General features: G+C 41.5%; 1 protein-coding gene across 1 annotated transcript in view; it reads left to right on the top strand.

Annotated features, from left to right (window-relative positions):
* Positions 1-20,731, top strand: part of SRGAP1 (SLIT-ROBO Rho GTPase activating protein 1) — a 66,718-nt gene that overhangs the window by 41,295 nt on the left and 4,692 nt on the right. Inside the window, exons 14-16 of the mRNA XM_010182662.1 lie at positions 9,981-10,086; positions 13,434-13,658; positions 14,359-14,438. Of these exons, the coding sequence (XP_010180964.1) occupies positions 9,981-10,086; positions 13,434-13,658; positions 14,359-14,438 (411 nt within the window). The remainder of the gene's footprint in view (positions 1-9,980; positions 10,087-13,433; positions 13,659-14,358; positions 14,439-20,731) is intronic.

Raw genomic sequence — 20,731 nt, 5'->3', positions numbered from 1 at the left:
AGGGAAAGAAGAATATCTTCTGGTATACAAGAAATAGTTAAATTTAAACACATTATTGTTTTCCTCTGTGTGCTGGAGCAGAGAGAAGAAGTAGTCACGACCATGCAAACCGAGTATGTTACTTTCCACAAAGGTTTCCGTGCCCCGCAGCTTGAAGTCTGTGCTGGTGAATAAGTAACTAACTGCTGGGCACTGTGTGAGTCTGGACCTTTATTGTGCTCAGCTTAAAACCCCAAATCCAACCATCAGGAAAACCCTTCAGTGCGGGAACAGAGGGGAGCAGCTGGCTGCAGAGGAGCTGGTCTGCCTTCCAGCACACGAGCATGACCACACTGTAATGGGATGCCCAGGAGGAGCGTTGCATGTGTCTGTGTACTGCTGGCGTTTGTAGCCAGACACAGAGGGGTTGTAGTGATTTAGGAGGTTCTCAGTGGATGAGTGAATTGCTCTGGCATGTACAAAACCTCTTCCAGTTCACAGATGCCTGCAGATGTTGAGGAGGGGTGAGGTCAAGCCAACCATCAGTAGCTTACTGTTTCCTCTGGGTCCATTAGAGGTGGTCAAAGGCACTGGCTTTGTGGAAGAGTTTCCTACTTTCAACCCTTCCTTTATAACTTGCCTACTTCAGCCAAATGGAGAGAGAGGCAGTGTAACAGGTAACAAGGGCCAGTCCTTTGGGATATTAATTAGGGCAGACTCCCTCCAAACTGTATTATTTTGGCAAAGGAGTCAGGGCCACAGATTAACGTCTGCACGGTGTCCTGGGCTGGCTGTCAGATGGGCTTTTCTGCTCCCTGCTGGGGGAACCCAACATGTGTGGTTTCCTTCCCAAATAAGGAGGATTGCAGTAATTCAGTGTGTTTTGGTTTTTGCAGGGTTTTCTGCAGCTGTTGCTATTTACAGACTCAGTGGTACTGAGCAATCCTGAAGGACCTCAAAACCACAGTTTAACAGTCTGATGCCTCATGCTGAGGGGGACATTGTCTCTTTAGGAAGCATAATCTTGGTTCTGCCTGAGTTCAGCTTTAGCTTAAATGCGATGCCACAGCCCAGAAAAAGTCATAGAAGATGAAATCTAAAAAAGGATCGTTTTGACTGAGTGATTTTCTGCATGACAGGGATGATGGAACTTTACCTAATAATCCTGTGCTGATTTCCATAACTTCTGGATGAATTAAAACATGTCTGCTAGAAAAAAATTTATTGATTTAATGGCTTCAGTTGACAGAAAATCTACCACATTCTTGGATAAGCTGTTGAAATTATTAATCACTTTCATCATTAAACATTTTTATCAGATTTCCTTTTCAAAATTTCTACTGTCAGATTCTGCCCATAATATCTCTTTATGAGTTTATTATTTTGACTAAGCACTGAGAAAACTAGAAATGGTGGTTCTTGTATGTGGAGATGGAATTGCAATCCGCTGTGTTGAAGAGCTTTGAACAGAATTGTGAAATACCAACAACGAGTATTTGGCTTACAGAGGTTATACGATATTTGCCACAAACAACTTTTTAACTGTGTGCCAAGAAGAGGAGCCTGGGTGATTTCAGAGAGTTTCCGTTCACCACTGAAGCTTCCGAAGACAGGCTGGGGTATTTGGAAAGAGAGGTAGAAGTTCAATGGACTGAGGATATGTACGTGGCATCTGCATAGGCACCAACCTCTCAGAGCAACACTGTCTGCAAGGGATCCAATTCAGTTATCCCAAAATTATCTTCTGTTATTAAGAACTTCAAGAGAAATGGCAACGAATACTAGATCCCTAGTGTTAGGCATTGATTTCCTTAGAGGATGTCCAACTGTTGAACTATTGTATGCTCAAGGTAGGCAGTGGATTATTTTCTTGTGAAAGAATTGACAACTTTTTTTTTTTTAAATAATAGTATCATCGAGCAGAGCTGAAATCTGTAACAGCCAATAGCCTGGAACAAAGTCACTGCTTTTCCCAGCCACATTTTTAAATGGGACAGTCACTGGGAAAGCAGTGTGTTGCCATCTGATCCAGGTTTAGACTGGCTGTTCTCTGAGGCTGTCTAAATCTGGATTGCCATCTCTATGACAGCTTGTCAAAGTGAGGGGAAATGACTGAGGAGTTTTGCTAGCTTTGACTTCTGCTATTGCTGCTACAGAAGAAAACAGGGGATTTTCTTCCTGATAATGTGTTCTAAGAGTCACAGATCTGTTTCTGACAGGTTTGAGAGGAAGCCAGGGAATTTTGTTGTTGTTTGGTTTGGTTTCCAGAAGGTTATCATTTAGGGGGATTCTGACATTGCCTGTAAATGCCTGCCTTCAGCGCAGGGAGGAGAGGCAAGTTCAGAGCATGGCAGGACAAAAGGGGGTTTCTCTTTGAGCACATTGGGGTTGCTTTACTTTGCGTCGTCGCAGTGTGGGGTTTAAATGTGGTGTGAGGAGAGAAAGAAGCAGCTCTTGTGCCTTGCACCCCCAGCCAGCCTCAAAACCACAAGCTGGGAACAGTGTCTGCTTCTTCGGGTTATCTGAGAAGCCTGAGATGAGGTGTTTTTACAGCTGTGTGCATAGTCTGTGTGCTTCATTAAGTGATCCACTACTTCCAGGGAGTAAGATGACTTCCAGGGCATGAGATGTTGGTTTTCTTTAAAAAAAAAAAACACAAAAAAAACCAACAAGCATTTCAAAATATACTACCTGTCATGATTTAGTTAAAATAGCACCTACATGGAGCGTACTATCAAAACTGTCTCAAAGACCATTTCCATTGCTGGCTTTTAATCTTAACACGTTGTATATCTTGCAAAAAGGAAAAGGACAGTCTAGGTAAAATTTTTCTTCCACTTCAGACTTTAAACCTGTCATAGTTGGCGTTAGTTTCTTTTTCTGTGCTCATATGGCACCAGATACTCAGTATGTTGGTCTTCATGTTAGTGGGAGGAGGGCCAGACTCCCTTTCTTTTGTGAGAACACACATTGCTGTAATTTCTTTAGATCCCAATTGATATGTAAAGTCCAGAAAGCTTTCACATTTTTAATTAAGAGGGTTTAAATACTCTTAATTCGTATTGTATTCACTGTCTGATAAACAGTGAGGACAGGAATAAACATTAAGTTGTTTTCAAATAGTTTTTCAAGATAAATGCCAGTGCGTTTTTTTTAATGGTTGGTAGAAATTGTTATAAGGGGGCAGTGGAGAAAGCAAATTCATAAAATTAGTGTTCACATAAAACTGTAAAAGGGCAGATTGTCACACATTTTATATGGAAATGTAATGTTGCCAGTGAAAAGCCCCTTGAAACTGAAGTACTTAGTTATGGATGTCAAGCATAATTGAGGCTACAGCTGCAAAATGAACCTTTCCTAAGTACAGCCACTGAGGAATTCCTTTGCATTTATGCATATATTTCCAAATGAAACAGAGCATTGTGAATTAATGCTTTTCCTTCTGCAAATACAGTGGAAACAGTGCAAAATGACTGACTTTTAGGGCAATTTGTATTAATTAGACTCATGAGAACAATGTTACTCTGTTTGGGCTTATGAACTGTTTTGGATAAAATTTGGAACAAATTATGACTTCTCCAGAGCAAGCATGAAAGGTAGAACAGAACGTAAAGAATCCATATGATTATGGGCCATAATTCTGTGTTCTCAGCGAAAGGAGCGGCTGTAATTGCTCCCAGCAGCACTCAGCAATCCAGAGGGTAAAATAAGGTGGAGAGAAGAGAGTTGCTCTGCACTTCTTTTCTGTCCCTTTGTAGAAACAGGGTGGGCCAAACACAGGCAAAATATTTGTGACAGGAGTTACATGGAGGCAGAGGGTACTAGAGCTGTGCTAAGGGCTGGCCATAATTCTCCCTCACTGCTGGGGGACTGCAGAGCCTCTCCTCGTGTGAGCTCTTACACATGTGAATTACAGCTCACTTTACATACACATTTTGGCTACCCAGACCGCTTCTGCTTCTGCTCGGGCCATTATAACTCTTGGTTTCATCTCCCCTGCCTTAAATTTTATATACTAAGGTGCCAAGATGGATGAAAACTTACACCTTTTTTCCTTCAGATTTTCATCATTTCAGTCCCTTGCTGCCAGCAGTGACCATTTACCTAAAGGCATAAATGTTATGAAAGGAAATTATTTTATTGCTTTTCCAGACTCTTGCCTGTTACTTAAAAAGTATTCTGAGTTGTCAGGCCTTCCTGAAAAAGTTTCAGCTACGTGACAGCTGTTTTCTTCCTTAAGTGACAATGGAGACAGTTGTGTTTGTCCTTCTGTGATGTCTTCTTAAATAGATCTGAAAGAGCTGTAAGTGGCATTGCTGAGTTAATACACACGTCTTTGATTTGGATTGGACGCATCTACCAAAGTGGAAAGAGGCACAAATGGTTAACTCCAGCACTAATGCATATTCATGTAGATTACTTGTCAGCTGCAAATTGACCATAAAAATTACATCTGCAAGTGTAACTCAATCCCATTCGTCGTTCAGTGGGTGTGTAAAATATGCATTAGGCATTCACTCTGTTACTAGTAAGTGCCATACCAAGTGAGTGTAGCAAGTGACCCCCACATAGAGAAACCACATTGGATTTTATCCTTCAAAACAGTGGTCCTAAAGAGAGAGCTGTCTTACATTACCAATTTTGCTTGCTTCTTCTGCCTTTGTGCTACCCTTGCCAGTGAAATACGCTCAGCTTGCACAGTGCTGGCTGTTACTGTAGCACAGTTCATTCATTGCTGACACCAGGCTTCTCCTCCCACACGTTCTGATCATTAATATCTTCCCTTTGCCAAATGTTTGCAGTTGTTTTGTTACTACCGAGGTTGGCCCATGGAGGCTGTTATCAGAGGGTGGTAGAACATACACCATCCAGAACTCATGTTTCTGAGCTCTGACTGCTGCCAGGCTGAATCTTCTCCTTATTGGATAACCATAGCTCACTACCAGTGCAGGAAGGGCCACATGTAGAGCCAAAACCAGAAAATGAACAGCGCTTTTGTAGCATTTTTAACTCAGCCAGACTGATAAAGGCATGTGGCTGTCCAGTTGGCCCAAAATATTTCAGAACCACCAGCAGTTGCTCTCTTGCAAAAATCTTTTGTTCTCCATCACAAAAGCACTGCATTTCTATATTTGAATATTTATTGCCTTTTACATGCTCCACTGCTTCAGGATTATTGCTTAATTAAACTTCAATTTATTACATTTTCTTAATGCTATTTAGGATGAATGTATCTCTGTCTTCATTTATAATTTGGTTTTGTTTCACTTATGTTTGGGAGCTTGTGTTAGTTACAGTGTTTTCTCCTCTCTCAGACTTCCTTTACTCTTCTGAGGCAGATTGTTCACTTTTGATCTGTTTCCCTTTAAAGTCTGCCCTTGCAAAAACCTCTTTGTGAGTCACTGAGTGGTTAAAATGTGTTATTTCTCATGGAAGAGAAAAGTGGATGTTCATTGATTCTGAGTGTCTCTGCAGTAAACAAAGGTGGCAGTGCCTCTTCAGCACAGGCTCCAGTGTTTTGGAGGCTGAAGATGACACCTTTTAAGGCTTGAGTAGCTGGGATTTATGCCTATCTCACGCTATTGAGAACTGGTCTTTAGCCCATGGCTGACAAAGAGACAGCTGGCTGATAAGTAATTCTCTCATTTATGCAATGACGTTAGTCTCCACTGGATTCATTCACCCCATTCAAGGACAAGGAGTGTTTGCAGAGGAAGTCCATGGGAGATCAATAAATAAGTCCTTTCCAAGAGCAATGCAAGATAGCACCTCAACAGGTTTTCTTGTGGAGGTTGTGATCTTTGTAGGGTTTTATGAACTGGTTGTACAGACATGTCTCAGAGGTGGCTGAGGTGAAGTCAAAGGGTGAGACTGTAGACTTAAATGACCTCTGAAGAGTCCTCTGAGCTTTCTGGTTTTTATTTGCTGGAGTAGCTGGTGGAGGCTCCTTAGATCCCAAGCACTTCTGATGCTTAGGTGCCTAAACAATTTTATGAACAGCCAGAAAACCATGGTCCTCATATTATTAGAATGCTTTGCTCCGTTATTGTCTGATAAAAATCCATTAATATTTCTGGGCACAGTTGCTGAGCTCTTCTGCAGAGCGCCATAGTCAGGAAGCCCCAGAAGCTGGCCTCTTCCCCTTCTCTTGTTTCACCCCACAAATTTCTCTTGTGCTCTGGGCTGCCCTGTAGCTCCACTTTGACAGGACCACAGTGTTCCCACACCAAACACCTTCTCACCTGCATGGCAGGAAACTCTCCTGCCTGTGGGTTTGACCCCCATGGCTGGGACAGGTCTGGAAGGCAGGTGTGTCAAACCAAAGCTCCAAAAGTTTTGGTCTGCACTGAGAAGTGGGAACTAGAAAATAATAACCATTTCTATTTGTGATATTTACCTGATGGCAGTCTTGATTTGTGGTTGATATTCATGTGTCCTTCACACAGATCTCCCTTCCCTCTCTCACTGCACAGTCAGAAAAAAACCATGTTAGTTCTCAGTGTGCTTGGCCTTGCCAGAGGCTTGTCCTGTTGCTTGCATTTGGGGATGTGAGTCTCATCGTATCATTAGAGTAATGAACCAGTTTTCAAATCCCCTGATCTCTACTTCTGCTTGACAGCTAATTGCATTATTAGTACAAGTCATGTAACATCAGCGCTTCAGTTTTCTTAGCTGAGAAATGGGTAATACCTCACCAGGCGCTGAGGTAGGGCTAATTACGGTTCTTGGAAAATCAGGATAAGGAAAAGCAGGCTTCCAGCAGAAGTGCTGTGAGGGGGCACACACACCCGGCTTTCTGCACTGTTGGGATTGCCAGTGGTTTCTCACAGCAACCAGCTGTTCTGCCCCAAGGCTCTCTTCAGCAAATCCAGTGGAGGCAAAGCAGTGCTTTCTGTTCCCTCTGCATGGGAAGCAGCAGAGCTGCAATTTTTTTCTGCCTGGATGCGGAAAGGTCGTTCTGTATTCATTCCTTCATTCCTACGTACCCAAGCAAGCACTGCATACACACAAGCAGCTATGAAATTTGGCTCCTCATTTAAATGCAGCACACAAATACATAACATTATTACCTATTTCCTTTAAACCGAATCAGTGCTGAGAAGGAGAAACAGGCCTTTTGAAATAACATGGAATGCACACGAATTTACCACTTGACAGTAGTTTGGATTTTCAGTAAAGTGACTTTCATGGAAACTGGGGCTGGGTTAACAGGAAGGTATTTGAAATGCACACACCTCATTCCAGCATATACAACTTGTAACTGCTGCAGTATAGAGGTAACCTGTTCATACTTAGTGCTGATCATGCTCCTAGTAGGACAACTGGGATAGCTCAACACATGGCCATACAGTCAAACTCTCTTGTTCTTGCTCTGCCATGTCCATGCTGCCTACTGGGACCAGTTCCTGACTTTTGCATCCTGTGAGCCACGTCTGGGAACTGCTTGGAAGAATTGTAGTTGGCAGAGACCACAGGCACACTGCAGAGTGTGATAACTAGTATGTGGTTACTGACTGCCAGTGTTCAAGGCTGTGCCCCATCCTGGTTTAGCTCTCTAGTTTAGACAGAGCTATGGCCTCCAGATAGGCAGCACACTGTTGGAAGGAGTAACTGCACCCACCTGGGAGCCAGGCCAGTGCATTTCTCGGGTCTGATTTCAGTTCAGCGATGACTGAACCTGGTCCAGGACTGGTCTCCAGAGATGACTGGAAGAGGCAGATCTGCAGCACAAAGCATTAGCCAGGACGAGCTGTAATGCAGAAAGCAGATCCTGGTGCTGCATCACAGCATCACTCCAGCTTCCCACATCAATCACACAGGGTGGAAAGGCTGGAGAGAAGCTGTGCCACAGCACAGCAGTGCTGCTGAGGTGGGAGTGTTGAAAGACATAACCATAGCACCTTTGGACCTTCCTCCCTTAGCCCCGTGCTGTAGCAAATTGACCTGCACACATATACACAGGCTCAGAACCACCCAGACCTACATCTGTGTGTACGGGGACTCACAGGCAGGCTTGTTAGGGGGAAAGTTGACTGAGCTGGAGTCACAAGGTGAACAGCAGCTGCTTTTGTTGGAAGAACGGGCACTGAAGATACAGGCAGGCTCCTTCCACTGGGAGTGGCTTCATTTAGGCAGACAGAGAAAGGCCTTGCACTAAAACTGGTGTCTGTGGGCTGTGCAGAGCAGCAGCGTGGCACTACAGCGCAGAAGTGAGGGTATGTAGCATTGGCTTCTCCAAGATGTGGTATGCACTGGAAAGGGAGAGGAGAGCTGTGGTTGCTCTCTGGATTCTCGCTGTGCAGGCTTAGTATGTCCCTGCTGTGGACTCTGGTTCTTAACCAGTAACCAGAAATACTTCTTGATTCATGCAGTCCACATTTAACAGAAACATAAAAATAAATCTCAAGTCCCATACTCCACTTGAGAATGTGTAATGCCTTGAACTGATTTTCAGTTAGAGTTTGGGTTCAGTGTGACTCAATGGGTTATAAATTATACAACCTGTCAGCAGTCCTCTTCCCTACCAGCTCTGCAACAGCTCACCAGGGACAGCCCTCAGACCCTCTGCTAGGGAATAGGTTTTTACCTCCTGCAGTTTTTGCTTTCCTGCTCCCACAGCAGATAGCACCATCCAAATGGACTTCTTTCATGGAAGCGGTGGTGGTCTGTTTTCTGCAGAAATTCTCAAGGAGCTGAGTTTCACCCCATCCCAAAATCTTCTTTTCCCCAGCACACTTGTGATGCCAAGCCAGTGGAATCTCCTAAATGGAGATTTGGGAACAGGTTTCCTCACCCCAGTTTACTACACTGGCATTTCCTAATGAACTGGAGCACTTCTGAGTGGCAAACAGAAGTCTCGCTGCCAACATGTTTATGCTTAGTTTTATAGTACTAAAATACTAATTACTAGACACAAGTTGTTCTTCTAAGAAACATCATTCAGCACTCATTTTGCATCTACAAATAAATCCTGATTGGCAGAAATAGCCATACCAGTGAGCACAAATGAACACCAGGAACTCTATTTACAGTTTTTACATAAGTAACTATTTTAAATGTGTATTATTAAATATCATATTTTGTGGTACAAATGGCTTTTCAGCTATTGGAATCAGCTTCTGTTTCTCACTTCCAAATTTTTTAATATCCATTTGAGTGCTACTAGACAGCATTTCTTATGTAGTCTGCTAACATTTCCCTTAGTTGTCATTAATTGCACCATCCTTTCTTGGCTGACGTAAAAAGCATTACTGAAATTTTAGGTTGTCTCTAACAGCGTCATTTACACAGAAAACACTCTGAGTAAAAAATTGAGACATTACTTATTTTGAAAAACAATTTATGCTTTTATCCCATCAGTACCCCACTTGCAGCCACATCATCTTTCTGACCAACATAGAAGATAATGCATCCTTGTTACGAGACATTAGGAACTGATGCTTTTATTAAGCTGACCTTGTTTTGCCCACTTCAGAAGAATTTTGTTGGACTGCTATAGTGTCATTTGGGAAAATATATGTGATCTTTGAGTTTGTTGCTTACACAGCGTAAAACATAAAGCCTTTCTCCTACTCTGCCATTAAGAGAGTTTTAGCCAGACATTTGATTAAGAAAACTCATTAGAGAAGCTCAGTGATTGGAGTATTATATCTGATATGAACATTCAAATAAAGAGAATGAATCTGTATTTTAAACTGATGGCAAATCTCTCTCCTTGGTTCCCTCAGGTTATTTATCTACTGATATTGTTTCGTGAGCTGTCTAGGTCAGCAAGTGGCACAGGGTTTGACTTAGGCAGATTTGTGACTTCTTATATTTAACGATGTTACTGTTAAAATGCGTGTTTTTCATGAGAGAGAGGAATATTATTTTTCTAACAGGCCAAAATGAGAAGATATTGGCGTGGGACATGTGATAGTAAAGAGTCTAAGTAAACTGACTGAATGGGATTTTCTACCATCATATGCAAGGGAACCTGAAATACTTCCTTCTGTTTGCAGGAATAGACAATCTCTATGAGAGGGCTCTTCACATCCGCAAACTCCTCCTCACGTTGCCCAGGTCGGTCCTTATAGTGATGAGATACCTCTTCGCCTTCCTCAACCAGTAAGTGCTTTATCAGTCCCCAAGGTACTGTAGCTTTATCTGCTTTATCTGCTGGTATTGAAGTTCTTTGGGTTTGCTTATACTCTGTGTGGAATTTACATTTAAGATCCATTTACCACAAAGATGATCCTATAATTGGCAATGAAAGTAGAAGGAAAACACCAATTTCATTCAAACCAAAATTCCATTTGTTCCATACTGATCAAGGTTGTAATAAGATAGATTAAAATGTTGTCTGGAATGGGGAGTGCAGGCTACAGCATTAAAACTGATAACAAAATAAGCTGATAAGAAAAAGAACAAATGCAAACTATATTAAGATAATTTACATAATTTAAAAGTAGATTTTTTTTTTAATTTTCTCAAGCTGATTTCTTGATGGGAAAAGTAAACAGTATATTCAAGCAGCATGGGCACTACAAGCTACCTATTTGATGCTAGACACTGCCATGGTGAGACTTTGTGTTGCTGCTTGTATTTTTTTTTCTCCTAATAGGGCTACCAGTATAGAGAATATGCACCCCCTGTGTGGGCTTTGATATAAAGTAGCTTGTTTCTCACATTGCGAAACACAAGCAGCTGCTGGAAGGAGGGTTGTGTGGGAAAGGGAAAGCAGTGTTTGTGTCTTCATCATCCCAGGAAAACTTCTTCATTCTCAAAGACAAAATAAAAGGCAGGTTGGGCAATTGTGCTGTGTTCTCCCTCCAGTCCTTCACAGCCCGCTCTGGTTTGGCTGACCTCAGTATTTTCACTGCAGATTTTGCTTCCTGTGACCTTTGCCCTGATTCTAGCTTTTCTCTTTCTGCTGCCATATTGTCTGTTTCCTGTTATATCTGTTTTCATATTGCCTTTTTCCTCTTTTTTTTTTGCTAAATTTGCACTCTGCTGATTCATTCTGTCTTTGTGACCTTCCCCATTTCTTCCATCCTGTCTGTTCCTATAGAAACAGGGTCTTTGCAGCCAGGTTATGTGTGCACGCTTGTATTCACAGCTGTTCCTGTTTCCTTTCTTCTAGTAATTTCTGAACTACTTTCAAGCAATGTTTAAAAGGGGAGCAGAAATCTAAAGTTTTATGAAAATAACCATTCATTTGAAACATTAATTCATCCCCCAAAAGTGACACTGTAAATGTCTCAAAGGCTTATATCACAGCTTGTCCTCTACTTAGACATACAGATGGACCAGTTATACGAGGTTGTACTTGTTACATGGCCCTGTTGCTACATCTGTGCTCTCCACAGGAAAAAACATCCACATGGTTTGACTTTCTGCAAACCCAATTCTGCTTTTTGTAGATGCAATTATGCCTGCTTGGCCACATGAAGTCATCAGATTTCATGGCGGACCTCATCTGGTCTTGCCTCTTGCTCAAAGCTCGTGAAGTTAGATCAGGTTGCTCAAGGCTTTGTCCAGTCAAGAGCCTCAAAGGGCAGAGAACTCACAGCCTCTCTGGGCAGTCGGTCCCAGTGCTTGGTCACCCTTAGAGTGAAGAATTTTGTTCCTGCTCCAGTTTGAATATCCCTTGCTGTGACTTGTGTCTGTTGTCTCTCATCCCTTGTCTCTGCCTGCCTTTTGTTTATAACTTTGATAGTAGGAGATGTCAGCTAGGCTCTCCACCAGCCTTCTCTTCTAAAGGCTGAACAAACCCAGTTCTCTCCACTTCATGTTATAATCCACATGCTCCAGCTCCCCAGCCATCTCAGTACTTCTTTTCTGGACTTGAACCAGTTTGTCAGTCTCTCACAACTGGACACAGTACCTCACGCACAGCTTCATGAGCACCAAGTTGACCTGTTGCCTTTGTTCTTCCTAAGCCATATGTGCAGCCAGCCTCCTTTGCAGGAGGACACACTGCTGAATCATGTCCAACTTCTTGTCGAAGAAGTGCTTTTCCCAGTGTGTTTCCTTGGGAGCTGCCATCCAGCAGGCAGCTCCAGGCTGTAATAATATGTGGGATTATTCCATCCCACACACAGGACTTCACATTCATCCTTGTTAAACTTGATTAAATCCCCATTCCTCAATCTTGTCAGGGTCCTTCTAAATGGTGACCCTGGCCTTTAGTGTATCTACTGCCCCCTCGCAGTGTGGCATCATCTCTAAGTTGACTGAGTGTGCACTCCATCCTGTTGTCCAGGTCATTCATGAAGATGTTGAACAGCATCGGCCCCAGTGTTGAGCCCTTAGGAGCACTGCATGTTACCAGCCACCAGCAGAACTTCACATGGTTCATGATGATAGTTAAAATCTTTTCTGCACATTCCTGCACACATATAAAGTCAGAACCACCTTATAAATCGATAGAACAAGTTGTCTCCAATTAACACACAGGACATGATAATAAATCACAGCATAAGAAAGGGGAAAGCATGATTAATTTTACAAGCTAGTTCTGAGGGGAGTCATTTAGAAGGTTTGCCTCTTCAGTTTGTATTGTTTGTACATGGAAAGCACTCTCTAAGAATCCCTTTCTAAAGGGACTATGATGCTGTATTTAAACACGACCAGACATCATAATTCATATGCTGCCTCAGAGTGCAGAACAGCACTGAGGTAAAGGGCCTCCCAGCACTTCAGGTTCTGTTTGACTGGCCCTGCACAGAACCACTCAAAAGTCAGAATTTTCACTAGAAATGTCAATGCTTTTAAACAAGGGAATAAATAGCAACTTTTCATTTAAAATCAAAATTTAAAACCAGTAATGTTCCATTTTCTGGAGGAAAGGAAAGCTTGCAAAAGCTGATTAATGAAAACAATCAAAGCCTTTTGTTTGGACACTTCCGAAATGAGACTCTTATGAGAATGTATGGGCAGAAGGCAAGCCGCTCAGGGATTTTAGGTTGTATGGTAAAAACAGAAACCAGAAGTCAGAAGAGCCTTTGCAAGATCCAGGAACTTAGTTGCCTCCAGAAGGCAATTCAGTCTGCCTAAGTGATATAGGCAGTTGATGGGAGACATGCATCAAGGTCTGATGATAAATGCTAAGCTTGTATACCCACTTTGGATCCAGTCCACTTGAACCTCCAAGGATAAGCACTGGTGAGATAGAAGCAGCAGCCGTTGTTGCATTTTACATTAGACCATTAGGTCAGCCAATACTAAACTGAATAATGTGGGAACATGTACATGTATGTACATATATATACATGTGCTACAAACACACTTTATAATGTATGTAACCTGTTGAAGAAATCCCCTTTTTTGTTTTGTTACTCTATGTGGGATTAAGTGTCAAGGAGAATGGGAAATCTCTTAAGGTGTGATGGAAAACACAGTTTCTCTAGTTTTCAGAATAAGCTTAGTCGTAGTGCTAAAGTCAATTTTTCTTGATTTTTCTGTTTTAACAGCCTTTCGCAGTACAGTGATGAAAACATGATGGATCCGTACAACCTGGCCATTTGTTTTGGGCCAACCCTGATGCCTGTTCCAGACATACAAGACCAGGTGTCTTGTCAGGCACACGTGAATGAGATAATCAAAACTATCATCATTCATCATGAGGCTATTTTTCCAGATGCTAAAGAACTTGATGGCCCAGTGTATGAAAAATGCATGGCTGGAGATGACTACTGGTAAGTCAGAATATTACCTTTCTATCTTCTTAACAAAATCATCAGACTGGTTGTCTGGGTAATGCCTGCAGTACAGAATGACTTTTGCACGTGATAAAAGCATGAAGGTAAAGCATGAGAACAGCATTTAGGTTCACATAGGAAAGTGTTAGCTGTAAAAAAACAAGAAGCAAAGGTAATTATGATGAGGTTCCTTACAACATTTTGTGGAGGAAGCTACCCTTGTGTTCAGCCAGAGGCAGCCAGAATTCCAGGTGTACTGTGCAGAGCACACAGCCAGGCAGGACGCTGGCTCTCTGGCTGTTAACCACCTTAACAAATTTCAGCTTATGATCACTTCCCCCTGCTCTTTTCTTCCCTTAGCAACACACATACACACACACTTTTTATAAATGAAAGGATTCAAAGGTTCTGGGAACTTCTTAATAACTGAAGATGTTGTTTGAAGGAAAGGTGTGTAGACTTCTTCAGTAAATTGTGTATTCATAGCACGTCATGAGAATTATGTTGCACATAACTTTGTAACATTATAAGAATAACTTCAAATGATCTTAGGGGGGTGTCATATTTTTGCTACATGTGGAAGACATCAGTTACCCCCAGTGGTCTGGGGAAGAAAGGGACTGGAGTTTAAAGCCCACTGAAGCGCCCTTTTCATGCTGTGTTTTCTCTCTCTGCTCGACCGTTTGTTTCCCTTCAGTGACAGCCCATACAGTGAACATGGTACGTTGGAGGAAGTGGACCAGGATGCCAGTACAGAGCCCCACACCAGTGAAGATGGTATGTCTGATACTTGCTGTGCCTCTGAGAGCAGTAACTTTTACAGGTGTTTCATGCGGGAGACCTTCTTCCTTTCCTGATTGTGTCTTATTTGAAAGAAGAGAATTTTGGTCCTGGTGGTCTGTAGCAAAGCCGGTTTCTTTAATCTCTGTTTGTGTGCTTTTGCACTCTGTTTCATCTGTGTTTGACCAGCTGTTTCCTTGTTCTCTCCTGATTTGTCCAGTCACAGGAAGGGCAACAGAGAAACTATTTTAGTCAGCAGATATTATTTTCTGATATAATGTTACACTTTATCTTTTGTCTGCAGAAGCTGAAGTTATCAAAAGTCTGTCTTTAAATATTTCAACTAAAGGATATGTGCCATACAGTGGGTCCTATTTTGATATGAATATAAAAGCTGTTCCATCTAAAGGATTTATAACTGCTGAGAAACATGTGTGTATCCCCCACAGTGAAACTTCTGAACAATAGTCATTTGCTATAAATATTTATCACATTTACTCTGACAGTTCTAGGTACTATAGATTAAAAAATCCCTGAAAAATTTGATGCATCTCTATTATATCAGTTCTTTTCAGGCAGGTTTCCTAAGGTGTATTTGACTGTGGCACATTTCAGTTGGACCATTCTTCAGCTGTCTCTCCCAATGACTTCTGCCCAGTTTCAAGCAAAAGTAGCAGATGGAAAGAGGTGTCAAAATTGTTAAATAACTACCATTTTCCTGACAATTAATAGCCAGTTAGAGGCAAAGGATTAAGAGTAATAGTCCCAGTAGAGAAGAGCTGCAGTGTGAGCTCACTGTGTACCTGGCCAGCAGGCAACCCAAAGCAACCAGCACACATGCACTTAGCACCAGCAGAGCCAAAAGCTGCCCCTTGTCCATCTCAGAGGATGTGTGAAAGGAAGAATTGGAAGAGGAAGAGACAGGGGTAAAGGAGAGGAAAAGAGCTACAGCAGAGAAGGAAGGGGTTTTGTTTTAAAAAAAAAAAGATGTCATAAGGGATACTGGTTAGGAGCTGGGACGATTGCCGTAGGGAAAGGGAACAGGAAGGTGTATCTATAGGAAACCTGGCTGCACTGGTCCCATTGCACACAGAATAATGTAAACAACAGCTCATCTCTAGCTGTACCCGCCTGCTTTGTCACGTAGACAAGCTGGCAGTGACAGACTGCCTGTCTCTTCCCCTTGCTTGCATTGAGAGGGGCACACAGAGTCAGTCAGGGTAAGCTGAAGAAGTCTGTCTGTCTCTCATTGAGAGCACAAGGGAAGTAGTGAAATGCAGGCAGCACACCAGTTAAATATATTGGGGCCAACTTTGGGGTCCTATGGCCAAAGTGAGAGATAAAGGCCTGAGCGGGCATGGAAAAGAAGTGCAGCTTTACAGCAGCAGTCAAAAGCGGTTCCTTCAAAACTGTGTCTAGGAAAGATTAAAACATCAGCAGGATCCAGAGGAGCAGGACCATGGCATCACATCACGTAGTGCATCACCTGTGCTCTGCCCGATCACCATGTTGTTATAATAATATTTTACATTCCTGTTGTGATGCTGCCTGTGTCACGACTGTGTCATTGATGGAGACAAAGCCTGAAGAGAAAAGCTGTCAACAGGACTAGAGTTCTGTTAGAAGATTTAACTGCTTAAGACATGGCTTTTTGTTCACAAGGCTGGCCAGCAATTTAACTCTGGTTGCCACATAGCACCTTTTTAATTAATTCAATGCCAAAAGGAAGCAGACGTTTGTGTTTACAGTGTAATAATTGTTAGTACAAAAATATTTGTAATCTAGGGACACAGAGCTGCAAATACAAAGATTTGCAAGCGTGGATGGCATACAAAATGGTGTTGGCCTTTGGTCCTCAGCCTGCAAGCTCCAACCCATTTTTTTCACATGGATGCAGCTTTCCATTAAAGCACATTTTTCTAATGTAGGTTAAAGGCTTTAAATTAAATGCATTCACGGCCTCTTTGCACATACATTGATGTGTTTGTCCTTTGGACAATTCCTTTTATAAAATGTTCTTGGTATCAAATATGAGATTAGGAGAGAATTTTTCAGTTTGCATATTGAACTTTATGAGAGTCACTGATTGACCTGTGATGGACAAAAAAGGAGTTTGAGTGTTTTGGGGATAATGTGATTGATTCATTGATTATAAGCTGGATGTATCACTGCCAGCCATATGCGGAGAGAGTGAAAGGATAGCACAGCATTGCTGCTGTATTGATCAGACACATGGTACGTAGGTATTTGCATCTATTAGGAGAGGGAAGAAGCAAATTCTATAAATGTTTGTGTTTGGTTTTTTTTACATGTTGGAAATCTGGTTAGTTCTTATTATGCTGAAATGTTATATACATGCACAAGACCAAGCAGCTAACCCCACAGGAATTACAGGGTTATTGAGACATAATCCAGACGCTATGATCAAAAGCAAAATGATTTGTTTTCTACTTCAGTTATTGCTGTTATAAGAATTAATTGGTGTATAAAGTTAAACTACAAGTGAATCTCTCTGTGTCTACTAGAATAGACCCATCTGTAGGGGCTCATTTAGTAGAACTAGGAATGTTTAATTACAATTTAGAAAACAAGACGACTTTTTAAAAATTAAGAAATAAATTATGTCTGCAGAGGTAAAGTCTGGTAGCTTGGGGAAAGGAAGGCTGGAAGTTATAATTGAGATATAAATACTTCATAACTGCTTCATTTTAAGCACATAATCCTTTTTTTTTAAGGTTACTGATGTTCATACATTTCTATTGATCACTGGAAAGGGAAGAGGGAAGGAAATGCATTTTACTGTAGTCTTTTCGGTCTTTTTTAAATGTACAGAAAGTATCCCTGTTAAGGAAAACACGTAAGTTTCTTCTTTCTCCTAAATCTGGAAATGAAATTTAATTTGTGAAGTTCAGAACATCTGTACTCAAGCCTAAGCACAAAAAGAAGTCTATCTGTAATTTTGCAACAGAAAAACCTTTACTTGCAGTAAGATTCAAAGGATATTGTTCATGTTTTACTGAAGCAGTTGTTAGCATATTTCCTTTACCTTCAGTTTGCTGGAGACTTTTTATTCATGTCGGAGGCATATGGAAAAGGGTGACGAGCTTTGTTTTCAAAGGAAGTAAGAGCAAATTTCCTGAGGAAGTTGAACAGATGGGTTTCTCCTGGGAAATCATACATACAATTAATATCATAGTGGTCATAGATATCTCATAAACATAGGGTGAAAATTGAGATGGTAGTTCTGCTGGAAACAAAAATTACAGGTACATGTAAGGCTGTAAGTTGTGTCCTCAACACATCGCAGTTTTCCTGCTTTTCAGTAGTGCATGCAGTGATCGACATTTTGCCAAATTCTGTCCTGTCAACACCTTGCATCATTTCTTTGCTTTTGCTGTTCCCCAGCCCGAGAGCTGCTGTCCTGAAGACAGGACTTTCAAAACTGCAAAGGCACTGTTCTCTGGTAGGGTGCAGAAGAGGATAAACACTCATAAACGCTCTGGGAGACTGCATCTTCCCAGGGAGCTCAAGGACATGCTCTGTTCCCAACAGCCACGGCACGTCTGGGAGAACTGAGGAAAAGCAAAGCTGAGTGACAGCAAACACCTCCCCTCAAAAAAAAAGTGCAGGGGATGGTCTCCCCTCTTTTGTTAGCTCCTTATGCCCCGAGACTGAGAGGGCAGCACAGTACCACGCCAGTGCCATCACCTCTGTGGGGGAGGTTCATGCTACATCTGGCACTCTAGTCCCAAAATTAAAATTAGCGCTTATGTTTCCTCTGCCCTTCCTGCTCTCCCAAGCTGTTGGATCTGGACAGCTCTACTTGACATCTAACCTTGATTTTTAAGCACACTACAATATAATGTGTCATCAAATGGTGGTAGTAATCATAACAAACTTTGGAAGTCATAAGTAAAAAAGTGAGAACAGAGCTGGATGATTAACAGAGTCCCTGAAGCTTTTCCCACAGTTCTTCATTTTGTCCTAATTTTTCACTTCCATATCATTGCCTGAGTCACAAGAGACCCTGTATGTCATCAAATACTTCTTGCTATTGTAGGCGAATGCCCCCAGGTATGGACAGAGCAATGCAATTACATTTCCCTCCAAGCTGTCAATTTTACTGTTAGACATTTGGTACCACACAGACTTTATGAGTTACAGTCCCAAATTTAGCTTTCATCACCTTTGCTTTTCTGGAAATGCTTGTCTGTCATTCAGTAACCTTGATACTAAATGGCTTAGCTTTTCAAAATGCATTTATTTCTAGGAGTAACTGTCATGGTACTTTGGTTTTAGCTATTAAGGCTTGACCTGTAACAAGGTGAATTGCTATTTAAGTACAGTCTCAGTGCTGTTTGCTATAGGAAAGTTCCCTCCATGTAAAAGCAACAACAAAGCAAAGAAAATGCCCCTTTCAAAATAGCAAAACCTGTCTGAACTTATTTTTGGTTCTATTAAGAAAACTGTGTGAGATCTATTGGGCGCTCCTCCCTGAGGAGGGAGGATTTGGTACCCAATCTAATGAACATCCATGATAGTCACGTCCATGATGGGTACATTAGCAATTCATGCAGCTAGTTGCAGTGCGGCAGCTTCCTCTGACCTCTGGGAGCATATATGAGTCGTGCAGACATTAGAGGATACAAAAATCCAGATTCTCACCATGCACCACAGTTAGATTAGTGTAATCCCACTGAGACAGAACTCTTTCTAGTTTAGTCCATTAATTTGTGAATAAAAAGACTTGTGTATTCAAATGTGGGATATTATATGGTCTGTTGAAATTAGTGGAGGAACAGGAAATCCCATAGCTAATCAGTGCAGAGGTTTATCAATCAATTCAGTACCCATGACCATTATCGGTTAATTTCAGAGAATGTCTAAGGAAGATATGTACAGGAAATTTGGGATTTTCTTTCTTACGGTAAAGGGGGTTTTGTTTGGTTGGGTGTTTTTTTTTGCATTTTAAAGTATTATCCATTAGTGAGTGACTGGCTGCTAAAACCTGGGAGCTTCTGCTTCCGAGTTCTTAAGCCACTCTTCCATAGCCCATAACTTCCCTGCAGTCTGAGAACAGGGTGATCATACAAATGTCTGCTCCTTTGCAATCCTACCCGATCCCAGTGGTATCTTCTTATAAGGAAATCCACAAGCAACATCCATGATACATTTAAAAACATTGAGTTTTTGTCAGTGTTATCACCGTTCAATCTGGTATTACCCTCTTAAACACAATGCAAGATAAACAGGCACATTTAGTTTTCTTTTTCATTTGGCAATAGTGTCTTTCCATGCCCATAGTCACTTTGTCACATCTACACTTGTGTTAATATACTGTGGATAGAGTATCTAGAAATGAAAACAGGATTGTATATTAGAATATATCACTAATATATCCACCAGCATTGACGTTTTCCCTGTTTTTCAGAACTGTTTCTTTCTATGTGGTCTTTACATTTTTTTTGCTTGAAAACGTAAAACCAAGAAACCTATCACCCCTCATCCACCCAGCAGGGAGCACCTGCCAGCGAGCCATCCAGCAGTGGTACATTTTTAGGAGTTAATACAGTTATTGCTAGATACTTACCTGCATTTATAAAATCAAAGTAATTTCTACCAGTGTACATCACTTTTGCATTTGTAACAGTGAATCCCCCATACCAGTGTATGCCATCTCCATAAAGTTTCTGGGTTTGTGACTCCTAAGCACCCTGCATTTCGTCACTGATGGGAGCTGTTAGCATGACTGCAGACCCACAAGACAGCCTTCTGCAGGCTGGGCAAGTTATTAAAAAAAATAATTAAAAAACCAGCTGCAAACTGTAACCTACATAAAGGTGCTATCATTATGTTTCCATGTAGCAGGTTGAAGTTAATTTTCAAAAGATATCTCTGCGCAAAATGTTGTCATAAAGGGTTGGTGGCTTTTATTACCAGCCTGGATCTTTGGGGAATCACAACCTCAGCGATTTTAATTTGCACCAGACAGAAAGTTGCTATGCTAGTCATTAGCCCAGATGTTAATTTCCATCTAAATATTGCTTTAATTATGTAAAGAAATTTGTCATTTCGGGGACTATGTGTTATTGGAGTCAACAAAGCATGTGATTTTTTAAACTTGTATTTTGCAGGTTTTTCTTTATGTTTTGAGATTGCAGTGACAAATTTTTATCTGTTTGAGCTCAGGTACTTTTGGTTTAGTGCAGATGGAACTAGAGGTTGATAAATTCACAGCCATTTCACTGATATCTGGGCACAGCTCTGAAGATGCTGCAGGCAGGAGGTCA

The sequence above is a fragment of the Mesitornis unicolor genome, unplaced genomic scaffold, assembly GCF_000695765.1.
Source record: "Mesitornis unicolor isolate BGI_N332 unplaced genomic scaffold, ASM69576v1 scaffold40194, whole genome shotgun sequence".
Taxonomy (NCBI): Eukaryota; Metazoa; Chordata; class Aves; order Mesitornithiformes; family Mesitornithidae; genus Mesitornis; species Mesitornis unicolor.
The sequence above is the reverse complement of the archived record's forward strand: the minus strand, read 5'-3'. Positions and strand labels throughout refer to the sequence as shown.